The 18,402-nt window shown below is 45.3% G+C and overlaps 1 protein-coding gene across 3 annotated transcripts in view; it reads right to left on the reverse strand.

Moving 5' to 3' along the window:
- The window catches only part of nhsl2 (NHS-like 2), a 148,026-nt gene that overhangs the window by 63,222 nt on the left and 66,402 nt on the right, over nucleotides 1–18,402 (reverse strand). Inside the window, exon 1 of one of the 3 annotated variants that reach the window (XM_052460013.1) lies at nucleotides 17,794–18,225. The exons of the other annotated variants lie outside the window; for them this stretch is intronic. Coding sequence (XP_052315973.1) covers nucleotides 17,794–17,875 — 82 coding nt within the window. The 5' untranslated portion in view covers nucleotides 17,876–18,225. Of the gene's footprint in view, nucleotides 1–17,793; nucleotides 18,226–18,402 lie in introns of those variants that run through there. 3 annotated transcript variants of the gene reach the window in all.

Genomic DNA, 18,402 nt, shown 5'->3' on the forward strand with positions numbered 1-18,402 from the left:
GGATTCAACATGTCAATACTTCTCACAAATACAAGAAGGGATAAAGTCAATGTCTCCTCTACTTTGAGCCAGGAGAGATTGATATGCATATTATTAATGTTAGCTCTCTGTGTACATTTAAGGGCCAGTCATGGTGCCCTGTTCTGGGCCAATTGTAATTTCCAATAGTCCCTCTTGCTGGCACCTGACCACACAACTGGACAGTAGTCCAGGTGCGACAAAACTAGAGCCTGTAGGACCTGCCTTGTTGATAACATTGTTAAGAAGGCAGAGCAGTGCTTTATTATGAACAGACCTCTCCCCATTTTAGCTACTGTTGCATCAATATGTTTTGACCATGACAGTTTACAATCCAGGGTTACTCCAAGCAGTTTAAACTCCTCAACTTGCTCAATTTCCACATTATTCATTACAAGACTTAGTTGAGGTTAAGGATTTAGTGAATGATTTGTCCAAAATCAATACTTTTCGTTTTTGAAATATTTAGGACTAAACTTACTTCTTGCCACCCATTCTGAAATTGACTGCAGCTCTTTGTTAAGTGTTCCAGTGATTTCACTTTCTGTGGTAGCTGACATGTATAGTGTTGAGTCATCAGCATACAAAGACACACAGAGCCAGTGGCAGACCATTAGTAAAGATTTTAAAAAGTAAGGGACCTAGACAACTGCCCTGGGGAATGCCTGACTCTACCTGGATTATGTTTGAGAGGATTCCATTAAAGAACACCCTCTGTGTTCTGTTAAACAGGTATCTCTATCCACAATATAGCAGGGGATGTAAAGCCATAGCACATACACCACTGTTCAAAAGTTTGGGGTCACTTAGAAATATCCTTGTTTTTGAAAGAAAATCTAGTTTTTTGTCCATTAAAATAATTTCAAATTGATCAGAAATACAGTGTAGACATTGATAATGTTGTAAATGACTATTGTAGCTGGAAACTGGTGATTTTTATGGAATATATACATAGGCATACAGAGGCCCATTATCAGCAACCATCACTCCTGTGTTCCAATGGAATGTTGTGTTAGCTAATTCAAGTTTATCATTTTAAAACACTATTTTTTTTATATTTTTAATTTTAACCTTTATTTAACCAGGCAAGTCAGTTAAGAACATATTCTTATTTTCAATGACTGCCTGGGAACAGTGGGTTAACTGCCTGTTCAGGGGCAGAACGACAGATTTGTACCTTGTCAGCTCGGGGGTTTGAACTCACAACCTTCCAGTTACTAGTCCAATGCTCTAACCACTAGGCTACGCTCACCATTGATCATTAGAAAACCCTTTTTCAATTATGTTAGCACAGTTGAAAACTGTTGTTCTGATTAAAGAAGCAATTACAACGGGCCTTCTTTAGACTTGTTGAGTATGTGGAGCATCAGTATTTGTGGGTTCAATTACAGGCTCAAAATGGACAGAAACAAATAACTTTCTTCTGAAACTCGTCTGTCTATTCTTGATTTGAGAAATGAGGGCTATTCAATGCGAGAAATTGCCAAGGAACTGAAGATCTGGTACAACGCTGTGTACTACTCCCTTCACAGTACAGCACAAACTGGCTCAAAACAGAACAGAAAGAGGTCTGGGAGGCCCCAGTGCACAAATGAAGAAGAGGACAAGGACATTAGAGTATCTAGTTTGAGAAACAGACGCCTCACAAGTCCTCAACTGGCAGCTTCATTAAGCAGTACCCGCAAAACACCAGTCTCAACGTCAACAGTGAAGAGGCAACTCCGGGATGCTGGCCTTCTAGGCAGAGTTTCTCTGTCCAGTGTCTGTGTTCTTTTGCCCATTTAAATATTTTTTTTTTTATTGGCCAGTCTAAGATATGTATTTTTCTTTGCAACTCTGCCTAGAAGGCCCGCATTCCAGGAGTCGCCTCTTCACTGTTGAAGTTGAGACTGGTGTTTTGCGAATCAGGAGGATAGAATTATGGTCAGATTTGCCAAATGGAGGTCAAGGGAGAGCTTTGTATACGTCTCTGTGTGTGGAGTTTTCTTTCTCTGGTTGCACAATTGACTTAATGGTAGAAATTAGGTCAAATGAATTTAAGTTTGCCTGCAATAAAGTCCCTGGCGACTAGGAGCACCGTACTGGGTGAGCATTTTCTTTGTTTGCTTATGGCCTTATACAGCTTGTTGAGTGCGGCGTTAGTGCCAGCATTGGTTTGTGGTGGTAAATAGATGGCTACGAATAATATAGATGAGAACTCACTTGGTAGATAGTGTAGTCTACAGCTTATCATGAGGTAATCTAGCTCAAGCAAGCAATACCTCGAGACTTCTTTAATATTAGACATCGCGCACCAACTGTTATTGACAAATAGACACACGCCGCCCCTCGTGTTACCAGATGTAGCTGCTCTGTCCTGCCGAAGCACGGAAAACCCGCCAGCTCTATATTATCCGATACTCATTGTTCAACCATGAAAGAAACATATGCTACCAGCAGTTTTTAAAAACTATCTCTGGAAGATGGACCTAATTGTAGATCATCCAGTTTATTTTGAAAGAACACATTGGCCAGAAGATGATGACAAACCCGAGATTTATGTTTGCCTTGTAGTTTCAAAGGCAACCTGATCTCCGCCCCCTTGTTTCTTCTTGTTTCATCTGGAGACTGAAGATTTGAGCCTGATCTCGGAAGATTTTCCTTTTATGTTAGAATGTTTTTGTTAAAGAAATAATCTTCAATAGAGAACCGTGTTCAATCAGAAAAACCTGATGTCCTGAAGCTCGGTTATTCCACCTTCCCCCAATTTCATGACATCCAATTGTTAGTAATTACACTATCTTGTCTCATCGCTACAACTCCCGTACGGGCTCGGGAGAGACGAAGGTCGAAAGCCATGCGTCCTCCAAAACACAACCCAACCAAGCCGCACTGCTTCTTAACACAGTGCGCATCCAACCCAGAAGCCAGCCACACCAATGTGTCGGAGGAAACACTGCACCTGGCGACCTTGGTTAGCGTGCACTGCACCCGGCCCACCACAGGAGTCGCTGGTGCGCGATGAAACAAGGATTAACTCGGACAACGCTAGGCCAATTGTGCGTCGCCAGTTCCCTAGACCACTGCACCACATGGGAGGCCCGTCCTGAAGATCTTTACGATCATAAGTAGGTATGAGCAACCTTATGTTCAAAATAAGTTACAAACAATGCAAAAAAAATCTCAAATATATCACAGTTGGTTTGGAGCCCGTAAAAGCAATCCCTTCTGGCGCCATTACTAATCGAGCACCCAAGAAAAGCAAAGCACCCTTAATCGGCTCACACCGCTGACCAATAAGCCTGACTTTGCGCTACGGTACCGTTTGTCATGCGGTAGCATAGAGAACAGTCTATGACTTGGTGACTGGAGTCTGACAATTTTTTCAGCCTTACTCTGACACCACCTGGTATATAGTTCCTGGATGTCAGGAAGCTTGGCCCCCAGTGATGTACTGGGCCGTACGCACTACCCTTTGTAGCGGCTTACGGTCAGATAACGAGCATTCGCCTATTAGTAGCTTATAGATATAGAAGGTACAGTGAGTTTAAGTGAGAGCATATGCACATGTGAATTTTATTGAACCCTTATTTTAGCAGGTAAATTGACTGAGAACACATTCTCATTTTTAGAAACAACATGGGGAATAGTTACAGGGGAGAGGAGATTAATAAGCCAATTGGAAGCTGGGGATGATTAGGTAGCCATGACACTGTGCCCCATACTGGCCCTCTAACACAACTTCTAGAAACATTTGGTCTCCCAGCCAGGGACTGACCTGGACCAACCCTGCTTAGCTTCAGAGGCAAGCCAGCAGTGGGATGCAGCCTGGTATGTCTAACATGTCAGTGTGTGTGCGTGTCAACATGACCAAAACAGATGTGGTCTGCCAATGAAGATCCAGCCCTCCACCCACCATGCCTGTCTTCACCATTGAACACAAATCACTGGCAATAGTCCTGTCATTTCAAATACCTGGGGGGCATTCTCTCAGAGGACTGAAGCATCGACCTTGACATTTAAAACAGGATGAAGCAAGCATCAGCTGCCTTCAGGAAACACAGACACAGGGCCTTCCAAAACAGCGATCTCCACCTCCACCCCAATTGCCGTCTATCATGCCATCTGCATCACCACACTTCTTTACAGCTGTGAAGCCTGGGTCACTTACAGTCGCAACAACAAGCAGCTCGAGCGATTCCACATAAGATGCCTCCAGCGCATCCTGGGAATCACCTGGTGCCACCGTGTGCCCCGTACAGAAATACTTGCTAAGACCAACTGCAAGAGTATGAAGGCCATGGTCACCCAACACCAACTGTGCTGGCTTGGGCATGTCATTAGAACGTCTCAGGACCGCTTGCCGTGGAAGATCCTGTACGACCAGCGGTCTGCAGGGGGGCAGATGAAGTGCTACAAACCCAGTATGTTGCCGCCGACAGTTCCACCTGGTGGAAGCGGTGTACAGAGGTGGGAGGAGAGAAACATCAAAAACAGCTCAGGAGAGATACAACCATGCCTGCCCCCGCCAACGCCGACTGCACATGCCACACCTGAATTAAATTTTGTGGATCTCGTATTATACTCTACAGGCACCAATTCACCGTGAACTGGGGCTCCCGAGTGGCACAGCGGTCTAAGGCAGTGCATCTCAGTGCTAGAGGCTTCACTACAGACCCTGGTTTGATTCCAGGCTGTATCACAACTGGCCATGATTGGGAGTCCCATAGGGTGGTGCACAATTGGCCCAGTGCCGTCTGGGTTAGCTGGGGTAGGCTGTCATTGTAAATAAGATCTGACTTGCCTAGTTAAATAAAATTCAGAAGTGGAAGTCATCATTGGACATGATGGACTACCATAACAATAATGGCGTGGAGAGACCGAGATAAAGCACAGGGCGTTGCTTGTATACGGTTGTCACTGTGTGTTCTGTGTGTGTATATGCCTGTCCCCTTTACAGCAATAAGGGGATACAGAAAAAATGATTCCTTGTCTTATCCTCCTCCTCTCTCCATCTGTTGTTCCCACTCTCAACCCAGCTCTCTTTCCTCCTCTCCTCCTCTCCTCTCTGTTCCAAATCATTGCTCTTCCCTCTACATCTCACCCTCTGCTTCTCTCTCCCTCCTCATTTCCTTCCCCTCTTTTCCTCTCCTCCTTTATCAGTAAACCAGGGAATGAGGGGACAGATTTGTGTACTCTCTCATCTCTTCTCCCTCCTCCCTCTCCCCCCTCTCCTACCCATTCCCGCTCTTGCTCTCCAACTCTCTCTCTCCCTCTCATTTGTCTTCTCCCTACTCCCTCCACCATCTCCTTCTCATTCCCTCTCTTGCTCTCCCACTGTCTTTCTCTCTAACAAGATCTCATGGTCTTAATAATTTCACTTTGTTTATCCACGTTTCTCCAAATGTAAGGGTTAATGTAAGGGTTACATGCTCTGGTACTGTGGCGACAAAGTAAGAATTTTTGAAACCTCCTGCTTTAGGTTGCATGTGTCAATGTGTAGTCCATACATGCATAATCTATGAGCAGAATTTGTGTTTTGCCGCAATTAGCCACAAAATCCCGAGTTTGAAAGTGACTTCTCTGGAAGCTGTGCGTGCCATTTTGAGTACTGCAAACTTGGACCATGTGGGCCACCCCCCTAGTAATTAGAGTTCCAGCCCATGAGGTTCAGCCCCTTGTCATTTGAGTGACAGCTAGCAGGAAGGGCCCAATGGCTCAGTGGACACAGCAGAGAGAGCGAGAGAGAGCAATGAAGTGGTGCCCATATCTGCACATATGTGATGTAATACGCAATTTTCAGGGACCACTTTGTATCGTGAGCGGTACTTTCAGAACTACTGGCTAAAAAGTGTACAAAAGTACCAGAGAAAATCTTTAAGATAGGCTAAGTGTTAAGGTTTGGCATAGGGTCAAAAAAAAAAAAAAACAAGTGTCTACCACTGGGATTGAGCACACAACCTTCAGATCTGGAGTCATGGGATTACGCCCGTCAGCCAACCCCATCCACAATGCCCTAGCATAACCCAAATTTACTTGATGGTAATAGGGCTCACTGTTTCCCATAGTGGCCGGTTTTGATGGAATTTCCTGACATTCTCTGGACATGGACAGAAGTCCAATTTCAAAGTCAATCTTGAGCGATCTGGCTGCTCTCTCTTCCTCTCTCTCTCTTTCCTTCTCTCTCTGGATGAGAAACAACACCGCATAGACAGTATAATTAAAAACCCTATAGTAATCCAGCCATGCAGTACCAAAAGCACTGAAGCAGGACCTTCACACACACACACACACTCAGTGTGCGCACACACACTTTTTTTGATACACTTTGAGATGATGGAATTCAGGGAGAGCAAACAACAAGAATGTGACACTGTCCAGACGCTGATGGAAGAGGCATTTCCAGGAGAGCTGTGCTTCAATAGAACAGTTAAGACAGAACACTGAACAAATGACACAGACCAACGATGCCCTGCAAGAGGAGCTGCGTGTGGTAAAGGTGGAGCTGCAGCAGAGCGAGAGGGATATCCACGCCCTCTTGTCAGCATTATTATTATTATAAACATTATTATATTCACCCTTTTACCAAGGAAAGATCTCCCCTGGCAAATGATCCTGAATGTCAATCAAAAGGAATCACCATGGACTGCTCCTCACTGACTACCACTGTCAGCATCTCTCACCACCGCACCCTGACATGTGAGCTCTTGTACGACCATGTACACCTGGACCATAAGGGAGTCGGAGTCTTTGCCAAGGCCCTGAAGGATGCCACGTTAGGCAGAGGTCCGCAATCATACCAGGCCAGCAACAGAGCTCCCCCACCTCCTCGCTATCCAAGGAAAGAGAGTAGGCCAATCTCATCTCAGCTGAGCTAGACACAGACATCTCCAGCCACTACAAACATGTCCAAGCCCAGCGGCGCAAGACCCAGACCAGCTTAGCCCGGCGGTGCCAGAACCAACCCAGCTTAGCCAGGCGGTGTCAGGACCAACCCAGGTTAGCCAGGCGGTGTCAGGACCAACCCAGCTAAACCCAAAGGTGCCAGAACCAGCCCAGCTCAACCCCCCACAACCCTTCATAGCACTGGACTGTACTCTAGGGGTAGGACAAATAGTGGCCAATAGGAGGGTACCCCAGCCTAGCCCATATCTCAGCTTTACTGCCAGCCCACATATGCAGAGGCAGCCTCTGGTAAGAGACACATAGACCCTTCAGCCAGTGGAGATACAACCAGACCCGGCTCGCCTCAGCACAGCTAAATCAGACCCGGCCCATCACATACAGCTCAACCAGACCTGGCCCGCCTTAACACAGCTCTAGCTGACACGGCCAGCCTCAGTACAGCTCAACCAGGCCCGGCCCATCACAGCACAGAACAACCAGACCCAGTCCATCACAGCACATCTCTACCAAACTTTTACCATCACAGCACAGCTCTACAAAACCTTTACCATCACAGCACAGCTCTACTAGACCAGTCCCACCTCAACTAAACACCATCTACTACCCTAGGGGCTGACAAAACTCTGTTGAGGGTAGTGCACTACATGATGCAGTCCACACCATGTACCGTTCACATCATCAGCCCTCATTTGCAGAGAGTTTGGAGCTTCATTAGCCACACTGCCATTCACACCACCCTCCTCAATTCCCCCCACAACCTCCTGTGCACACCCAGAAAGGGGCATTGGCAGCCACTCCGGTCCTCTGCAGCAGCTCCACTCCTTCGGGTGGAGCTTCATTCAGGGGAGACTGCTCTGCCAAAACTGCTCTCCCAGTTCCCGCCTCAGCATGCACTGACTTGAGGGAGGTCTGTCAAATGCTCAGTCTGCTCTGCTCTCACATGGTTGGCCAGAGACCTTGACAAGGTCTAAGCTCACTCAACAAATAGCTGCAGATGACCCTATCCCTGTCAGCTCTGATGGGAACGGAGCTGAATACCCACTCTGACTTTAAATCTCGTAGAGGGTTTGGGCTAATGCACCTAAATCAAATCAAAGTGTATTGGTCACATACACATGGTTAGCAGGTGTTAATGCAAGTGTAGCGAAATGCTTGTGTTTCTAGTTCCGACAGTACAGTAATATCTAACAAGTAATCTAACAAATTCACAAAGACTACCTTATACACACACATGTAAGGGGATGGAATAAGAATATGTACACATAAATATATGGATGAGCGATGGCTGTGCGGCATAGACAAGATGCAATAAATTGAATAAAATACGGTACATACATATGAGATGGGTAATGTAGGATATGTGAACATTATTAAAGTGGAATTATTTAAAGTGACTAGTTATACCTTTATTAAAGCAATTTATTAAAGTGGCCATTGATTTGAGTCTGTATGTTGGCAGCAGTCTCTCTATGTTAGTGATGGCTGTTTAACAGTCTGATGGCCTTGAGATAGAAGCTGTTTTTCAGTCTCTCGGTCCCAGCTTTGATGCACCTGTACTGACTTCGCCTTCTGGATGATAGCGGGGTGAACAGGCAGTCACTCGGGTGGTTGTTGTCCTAGATGATCTTTTTGGCCTTCCTGTGACATCGGGTGCTGTAGGTGACCTGGAGGACAGGTAGTTTGGAGAGTCTTGCAGTTGCCGTACCAGGCGGTGATACAACCTGACAGGATGCTCTCGATTGTGTATCTGTAAAAGTTTGAGAGGGTTTTCGGTGACAAGCCAAATGTCTTCAGCCTCCTGAGGTTGAAGAGGCGTTGTTGCGCCTTCTTCACCACGCTGGCTGTGTGGGTGGACCATTTCAGTTTGTCCGTGATGTGTACGCCGAGTAACTTAAAACTTTCCACCTTCTCCACTACTGTCCCGTCGATGTGGATTGTTGCTGGTAATCAAGCCTACCACTGTAATGTTGTCTGCAAACTTGATGATTGAGTTGGAGGTGTGCATGGCTACGCAGTTATGGGTGAAAAAGGAGCACTGGAGCAGGCTGAGAGCGCACCCTTGTGGGGCCCCAGTGTTGAAGATCAGCGGGATGGGGATGTTGTTTCCTGCAGTACCTTCATCACCTGATGGGCGGCCCGTCAGAAAGCCCAGGACCCAGTTGCACAGGGCGACCCAGGGTCTCAAACTTGATGATGAGTTTGGAGGGTACTACGGTGTTGAATGCTGAGCTGTAGTCAATGAACAGCATTCTTACATGGGTATTCCTCTTGTCCAGATGGGTTATGGCAGTGTGCAGTGTTATGGCGATTGCATCATCTGTGGGCCTACTAGAGCGGTAAGCAAACTGAAGTGGGTCTAAGGTGACAGGTAGGGTGGAGGTGATGTGATTCAACCAGTCAGGATGCTCTCTATGGTGCAGCTGTAGAACATTTTGAGGATCTGAGGACCCATGCCAAATCTTTTCAGTCTCCTGGGGGGGAACAGGCATTGTTGTGCTCTCTTTACGACTGTCTTGGTATTCTTGGACCATGTTAATTTGTTGGTGATGTGGAAACCAAGGAACTTTAAGCTCTCAACCTGCTCAACTGCAGCCCCGTCGATGAGAATGGGGGCATGCTCGGTCCTCTTCTTCCTGTAGTCCACAATCATCTCCTTTGTCTTGATCACGTTGAGGGAGAGGTTGTTGTCCTGGCACCAGACGGCCAGGTCTCAGACCTCCTCCCTATAGGCTGTCTAGTCATTGTAGGTGATCAGGCCTACCACTGTTGTGTCATCGGCAAATTTAATGATGGTGCGGGAGTCATGCCTGGCCACGCAATCATAAGTGAACAGGGAGTACAGGAGGGGACTGACCCCTGAGTGGCCTCTGTGTTGAGGATCAATGTGGCGGATGTGTTGTTAGCTACCCTTCTCACCTGGGGGCGGCCCGTCAGGAAGTCCAGCATCCAGTTACAGAGGGAGTTGTTTAGGCCCAGGGACCGTAGTCCCCTCAAAGCTCATCAATAAGCTAAGGAGTTGAACGCTGAGCTGTAGTCAATGAATAGCATTCTCACATAGGTGTTCCTTTGTTCCAGGTGGGAAAGGGCAGTGTGGAGTGCAGTGGAGATCAACATCTGTGGATCTTTTGGGATGGTATGCAAAATGGAGTGGGTCTAGGGTTTCTGGGATGATGGTGTTGATGTGAGCCATGACCAGCCTTTCAAAGCACTTCAAGGCTACAGACGTGAGTGCTACGGGTCGGTAGTTGTTTAGGCGTGTTACCTTAGTGTTCTTGGGCACAGGGACTATGGTGGTCTACTTAAAACATGTTGGTATTACAGACACGGACAGGGAGAGGTTGAAAATGTCAGTGAAGACATTTGCCAGTTGGTCAGCGCATGCTCGCAGTACACGTCCTGGTAATCCGTCTGGCCCTGCGGCCTTGTGAATGTTGACCTGCTTAAAAGTCTTATTCGCATCGGCTGCAGAGAGCGTGATCACACAGTCTTCCGGAACAGCTGGAAGACTGTGTGCTTCCCGTTGTAGTCTGTAATGGTTTGCAAGCCATTCCACAGCCGACGAGCGTCAGTACGATTCGATCTTAGTCCTGTATTTAAGCTTTGCCTGTTTGATGGTTCTTTGGAGGGTAAAGCAGGATTTCTTATAAGCTTCCGAGTTAGAGTCCCGCTCCTTGAAAGTGGCAGCTCTAGCCTTTAGCTCAGTGCGGATGCTGCCTGTAATCCATGGTTGGTGTATGTACATACAGTCACTGTGGGGACGACGTCATCAATGCACTTATTGATGAGGCTAATGACTGATGTGGTGTACTCCTCAATTCCATCGGAGGAATCCCAGAACATATTCTAGTCTGTGCTTGCAAAACAGTCCTGTAGCTTAGCTTCTGCTTCCTCTGACCACTTTTTATGGATCTAGTCACGGGTTCTTCCTGCTTTAAGGAGGATAGAATTATGGTCAGATTTGCCAAATGGAGGGCGAGCTTTGTATGCGTCTCTGTGTGTGGAGTATACTGTAGGTGGTCCAGAGTTCTTTTTCCTCTGGTTGCACATTTATCATGCTGATAGAAATTTGGTAAAAAGGATTTAAATGTTCCTGCATTAAAGTCCCCAGCTACAAGGAGCGCCACCTCTGGGTGAGCATTTTCTTGCTTGCTTTTGGCTCAATCAATGCTGTCTTAGTGCCAGCCTCTGACTGTGGTGGTATGTAAAACAGCTACAAAGAATACAGATGAAAACTCTCTCGGTAGGTAGTGTGGTTTACAGCTTATCATGAGATACTCTACCACGGGCGAGCAATAGCTCAAGACTTCCTTAGATATTGTTCACCAGCTGTTGTTTACAAAAATACACAAACCGACAACCCTTGTCTTATCAGACGCCACTGTTCTATCCTGCCGGTACATTGCATAACCAACCAGCCAGCTCTCTTGATGTTGTCGTCGTTCGGACACGACTCCGTGAAGCATAAGATGTTACAGTTTTTAATGTCCCATTCGTAGTTTAATCTCCTGCGTAACTCGTCGATTTTATTGTCCAAAGATTGAACGTTTGCATGCAGAACGGAGGGAAGTGGGGGTTAATTCATGCAGATCACGGAGATCGGGGCCTGTTCCCGAGGAAGCAGTATATCCTTCGCGTAGGGCTCGTCAGAGTCGTGAAAGGAAAAATAAGATTCTGCTAGTCCGTGGTGAATAATCGCAGTCCTGATGTCTAGAAGTTATTTTCGGTCATAAGGGACAGTAGCGGCAACATTATGTACAAAATAAGTAAAAATATGTTACAAACAACGCAAATAATCAAACAAAAAAATATTGCCATCTTACACATACAGTTGAAGTCAGAAGTTTACATACACCTTTGCCAAATACATTTAAACTCGGTTTCTCACAATTCCTGACATTTAATCCTAGTAAAAATTCCCTGTCTTAGGTCAGTTAGGACCACTACTTTACTTTAAGAATGTGAAATGTCAGAATAATAGTTGAGAGAATGGTTTATTTCAGCTTTTATTTCTTTCATCACATTCCCAGTGGGTTAGAGGTTTACATACATTTAATTAGTATTTGGTAGCATTGACTTTACATTTTTTTACTTGGGTCAAACGTTTCAGTTAGCCTTCCACAAGCTTCCCACAATAAGTTGGGTGAATTTTGGCCCATTCCTCCTGACAGAGTTGGTGTAACTGAGTCAGGTTTGTAGGCCTCCTTGCTCACACACGCTTTTACAGTTCTGCCCACAAATGTTCTATAGGATTGAGGTCAGGGCCTTGTGATGGCCACTCCAATACCTTGACTTTGTTGTTCTTAAGCCATTTTGTCACAACATTGTCCATTTGGAAGATCCATTTGCGACCAAGCTTTAACATCCTGACTGATGTCTTGAGATGTTGCTTCAATATATCCACATAATTTCCCTTAATCGTGATGCCATCTATTTTGTGAAGTGCACCAGTCCCTCCTGCAGCAAAGCACCCCCACAACGTGATGCTGCCACCCCCGTGCTTCACGGTTGGGATGGTAGTCTTCGGCTTGCAAGCCTACCCCTTTTCCTCCAAACATAATGATGGTCATTATGGCCAAACAGTTCTATTTTTGTTTCATCAGACCAGAGGACATTTCTTCAAAAAGTACTGTCTTTGTCCCCATGTGCAGTTGCTAACCGTAGTCTGGCTTTTTTAAATGGCGGTTTTGGAGCAGTGGCTTCTTCCTTGCTGAGCGGACTTTCAGGTTATGTCGATATAGGACTTGTTTTACTGTGGATATAGATACTTTTGAACCTGTTTCCTCCAGCAACTTCACAAGGTCATTTGCTGTTGTTGGCTGCGTGGTCCCATGGTGTTTATACTTGCATGCTATTGTTTGTACAGATGAACGTGGTACCTTCAGACGTTTGGAAATTGCTCCCAAGGATGAACCAGACTTGTGGAGGTGTACAATTTCTTTGAGGTCTTGGCTGATTTCTTTTGATTTTCCCATGATGTCAAGCAAAGAGGCACTGAGTTTGAAGGTAGTCGTTGAAATACATCCACAGGTACACTTCCAATTGACTCAAATTATGTCAATTAGCCTATCAGAAGCTTCTAAAGCCATGACATAATTTTCTGGAATTTTCCAAGCTGTTTAAAGGCACAGTCAACTTAGTGTATGTAGATTTCTGACCCACTGGAATTGTGATACGGTGAATTATAAGTGAAATAATCTGTCTGTAAACAATTGTTGGAAAAATTACTTGTGTCATGCACAAAGTAGATGTCCTAACCGACTTGCCAAAACTATAGTTTGTTAACAAGAAATATGTGGAGTGGTTGAAAAATGAGTTTTAATGACTCCAACCTAAGTGTATGTAAACTACCGACTTCAACTGTATCTGAGTGTTTAACACCTTTTCTGTCTTTGGAGTTGGTCATTTTAGGCGATTCGAATCTGGATTGGCCTTGAATCTGGATTGGAACAATTTAATTTGTATGCATTGATTTTAATCTGATTCAAATCACATCAAAACCCTACATGGCTAAATATGAAAAACCCCGTTAACTCCTCATTGATTGATTTAATCCTTACTAATAACCCCCATCAATATTTGTCTTGTGGAGTATTTGCATTTGATCTCAGTGATCATTGTCCCATCGTATGTATTAGAGATACGAAACAGCAAAACACTAATCCAGTGTTTAATTAAGAAGAGACATTTTTCAAAGTTCTCTCCTCAAGGGTTTCTACATGACACGTTCTCCTCTGATTCAGCCCCTGTCTCCTGTAGTCCTGACCATGAGTTGGCTCTAGAATATGCATTCTCTCTAATCTTTTCTCTGGCAGATAAACACTCTTTTTAAACAATTCAGAGTGGAATGGTAGTTCAGAAAAAAACCAAGGGTTAGATCTATCTGCGCTCATTCAGATGACAAATCTGGCCCGGGGCAAAGCAAGAAAAACATACTGTTTCGAGGACTGGCCATTTTGATTAAGAAAGCTAAATCAAGCTACTTTTTTTAAGCTCTCTCTGACTCTGCTGGTGATCCTTCAAAATGTTGGAAAACAGTAAATGCACATTCCTCTTCTTCCCTGCCTAAGCACATTCTGTCTGACTATGGCATCATAACTGAGAAGAAACGGATAAGTGATGCTTTTAATCATCGTTTTATCTTGGCAAGCTTTTTATTTGAGAGAAACTGTGATTTAATTGACCCTGGTCAGTCAATCGACAGCTCTTCCCTCTGCCAGCCTCGAGCTGACTCGACAGTTAACACGTCAACTTCTAGTGAATATTTTTTTTTTCATTTTACTATCTGTGATGTGCTAGATGCCTTGCTTAAGATTGATGTAACAAAATTCACTGGGGCTGATACATTTACATTTACATTTAAGTCATTTAGCAGACGCTCTTATCCAGAGCGACTTACAAATTGGTGCATTCACCTTATGACATCCAGTGGAACAGCCACTTTACAATAGTGCATCTAAATCTTTTAGGGGGGTGAGAAGGATTACTTATCCTATCCTAGGTATTCCTTAAAGAGGTGGGGTTTCAGGTGTCTCCGGAAGGTGGTGATAGACTCTGCTGTCCTGGCGTCGTGAGGGAGTTTGTTCCACCATTGGGGGGCCAGAGCAGCGAACAGTTTTGACTGGGCTGAGCGGGAACTGTACTTCCTCAGTGGTAGGGAGGCGAGCAGGCCAGAGGTGGATGAACGCAGTGCCCTTGTTTGGGTGTAGGGCCTGATCAGAGCCTGGAGGTACTGAGGTGCCGTTCCCCTCATATGCCTGATATGCTTAATCCATTTTTACTGCAGCTCTCTGCACCCCTGATCGCTGAATCATGAACCCATATTTTTTACCTGACGATTATATCCGGTACTATCCCCAAGGTTTGGACGGCGGACCATGTACTCCCCCTTCACAAAAGTGAGAGAAAAAATATTTTTTATCAAAATGCGTTTTTTGGCAGAAAAGCCTTCTTGAATATGTGAACTTTCATGTGCCTTAATAACAAACTTGTATGAAATCTGTAAATACGAATGAAATTGTTAAATTACGAGCCTTGTTGGTTAAGCCATATAAAAAGACAGTAACCTTCCCACTAGCCATGATTGGCTGAGATAAAGAGTGGGCTGAACATACAGAGAGATGAGTTTGGATTGGTCTGCCATATAGAGGGCTTTTGAGCTAGTCAGTCTGTGTTGGTAATCCTGTCGAAGGCGGATTTTTTAAAATGTAGCTGCATAAGTTTTCCTCTCCACTTTCTGGAGGATCGAGTTTTGAAATCAGTGGAATTAAAGTATGATAGCTAAAAAGATGGGAAAACACCTGTTTCCTGATTACGTCTTCAAACTAATGGTATTTGGGGCATGGATTCGCGACAGGGAGACGTGTTCATCATGCATGATGATGTATACAGGTAAAATAGGCATTTTCAGATATTACACGTTTCAAATTTTGTCAGAAATTGCTTTCATTTCAAGCTAAAGTGTACTGTTAGCTAGCGTTAGCTGGCTGGCTCCCTAGCTAACGTTAGGTGGCGTGACGTGATGTGTGTGATCTTACATGTTGTTTACCTAGCTAGGTTCATTGTTTACCTAGGTAGCTAGCTACATGTCTTAAGCTAACGTGTACAATACTCGTTGAATATGGCTGGTGTCAGTAAACATTGTGTCACGCCTGCTCCCGCTCTTCCTCCTCAGCCGGATCGTCAGGTCTTGTTTGCCCAGCCGGCCCAGGAGTTTTCTTGTTTTGTGGGCGACGTCGGGCTTGGTTTCCCAGCTGGCTTGTGGGGCTTCCACGTCCTCGCTGGCTCATGGGGCTTCCACGTCCTAGCTGGCTCGAGAGGTTTCCTTGCCTTGGTTGGCTCGGCAGGTTTCCATCCCACGTCATACTCTGCCAAATCATTGGGCTTCCATGCCGCAGCGGGATCGACAGGTGTGCTTGCCTCAGCCGGATCGTCAGGCTCCTATGCCTCAGCTGGCTCGCCAGGCTCCTATGCCTCGGGGAGTTTACCCCCAGCCGGCTTGCCCAGCACCCATGTCTCGGCCAGTTCGCCTAGGTGGGACGCCGGGTGGCGCTCCTAGAGGGGGGGTACTGACAAGCTTGCTCCCGCTCTTCCCCCTTGGCGCATGAGGGCGCCAGGCTGCCCTGCATTACGCACTCCTGCCACCATCATTTACACACACCTGCCTTCCCTCGTCACGCGCATCAGCGATATTGGACTCACTCAATCACCTCTTTATTACCTCCCCTATATTTGTCAGTTCCCCAGCTTTGTTCCCCGCTGCTGTATTGATTGTAGTTTGGCTGTGTTACCCGAGTGCTGACGCTGTTCCTGTCTCGTTCTATGTCCGTTCCCTATTAAATGTTTGACTCCCCGTACCTGCTTCTCCTCTCCAGCGTCATCCCTTGACACAATTGCAAAAAAGGGTATTTTCTCAAAAGTGAGTTTGCAAGTCCATCAACTTTCAAAGCAGAATTACTTTCCCATTGTTCCTCAAATGCGGTGCATGACATACCATTTTGTAGCTCTGAGTCTCTGCTTTTATCAAATGTAAAAAACAGAAATTCAAATTTTGCTACATAAAACCGAATCCAGGTGATGAGTCACATACGTACTTTGGATGGTGTCCATATTGATCGTGTCCCTGTTTACAACTATTTGGGCATCTGGGTAGATGAAAAGCTGTCTTTTAAAAAGCATTTTGATGAGTTAGTTAAGACGCTGAGATTTCAAAAAAAAACATTTTTCTATAGAAATAGGTCCCGCCTCTCGATAAATAGTAGAAAGCAGATTATTCAATCGACGTTCCTATCGGTCCTAGATTATGGCGACATCATCTATATGAACACAGCTGCTTCTTCATTCCGTTAGATGACGTTTATCTTTAGCGCACTGTGCTTTATTACGGGCAACAGTCATCACTGCAATCTCTACCAGAAAGTTGGTTGGTCCTCTTTGATGTCACATAGGTTGATACATTGCAATGTTTTCATTTATAAAAGCCATTTTACAAAAATTCCCGCTGTACCTAACATCCTTACTAAACTTTAGAAATACAAGTTACCACACCGGGTCTCAGGTATGGCTAACTCTGGAAATTCCTTTGACCTCTACTGAGTTAGGTAAATCAGTTTAGATTTCTTTTTGCACCTTATTTGTGGAACAATTTTCAAAATGTTCAGAAATGTATGTTTTGGTGCCTCTAGGCCAATTCCGAACGCTGATTGAGGACCTTTTTACCGGTGAATGTCTTCGTTTTTCTGATCGTGTTCATCTTTCTGCCTACATTTAGCATTTTTTTTGATGTGTGTATTTTCTGTAATGTATGTGACTCAGGACTCATCTGTAAAAGAAACCTTGGTCTCAGTATGACTCCGATGATCAAATAAAAGGTTAAATGAGAAACAACATGTAGTTAAATGCCTAAACTTAACCCTAATCTTACAAATGTGGAGCTAATGCCTAAACACTTTTAAATTTGAGGTTTGAGAAAGATGGATGAACATCTAATTCTGACGTGAGACTGTGAGAACTGGTAGCACACACACACACACACACACACACACACACACACACACACACACACACACACACACACACACACACACACACACATCACCTCATGGATCATCCCTCACAGATGTACAATCCACACACACACACACACACACACACACACACACACACACACACACACACACACACACACACACACACACACACACACACACACACACACAACCCTGTCCCCCTCCCCCCTCCTTTCTCTTCCCGGCTGCTGCGAAGGTGACGCAGAAAAAGGGAAAGCAAGATCCATCCAAGCCGTTTAATGATTTGATGAACGAATAAATGAATGACGGAATGAATGAATGGACATATGGATAGAGAGAAAGAGGAATGAGGGAGAGGTAGTACCTGTTGCCCCCTTGGTTCTGTGCCTGCCTTTGGGTCGCCGTTGGGAGTTTCCCATGGCTGAGTTTTTTCTGTCCCAAAACATCACAACCTCCACATAGCCCTCTACTCACTGACTGACTGACTGGCTGGCTGAGAGTGTATGTGAGTGAGAGTGTGTGTGTGTGTGAGTATGTGTGTGTGTCAGAGAATGTGATTGTGTGTGTGCACCTGCATCTTGTACGAGTGTGTCTCGGAGTATGAGTGTGTGTGAGTGTGTCTCAGACTATGTGCGTGTGGTGCATGAGTGCGTCACGGTGCGTGTGTGTGTGGAATGTGCTGCCTGCATGAGCATTTGAATGGGAAGGTATGCGTGTGTGTGAGAGTGTGAGTGTGTGTCTAAGAGTGGTGTGTGTATGTGTGTGAGAGAGGGAAAGAAAGAGAGAAAGAGAGTGAGAAAGGGAGGGAGAAAGAGCGAGATAGGGAGGGAGAAAGAGAGCGAGAGCGAGCGAGAGAGGGAGGGAGCATGCATTCGTTGCCTCTATTTGATTCTAACCAGTCAGGAGCTGAGGTTGGTGTTCAATTCATAAAGAGCCAAGAAGAGCAGAGAGACAGAAAGAGAGAATGTGTGTG

Source organism: Oncorhynchus keta, chromosome 13 (assembly GCF_023373465.1).
Source record: "Oncorhynchus keta strain PuntledgeMale-10-30-2019 chromosome 13, Oket_V2, whole genome shotgun sequence".
In the NCBI taxonomy this organism is placed as follows: domain Eukaryota; kingdom Metazoa; phylum Chordata; class Actinopteri; order Salmoniformes; family Salmonidae; genus Oncorhynchus; species Oncorhynchus keta.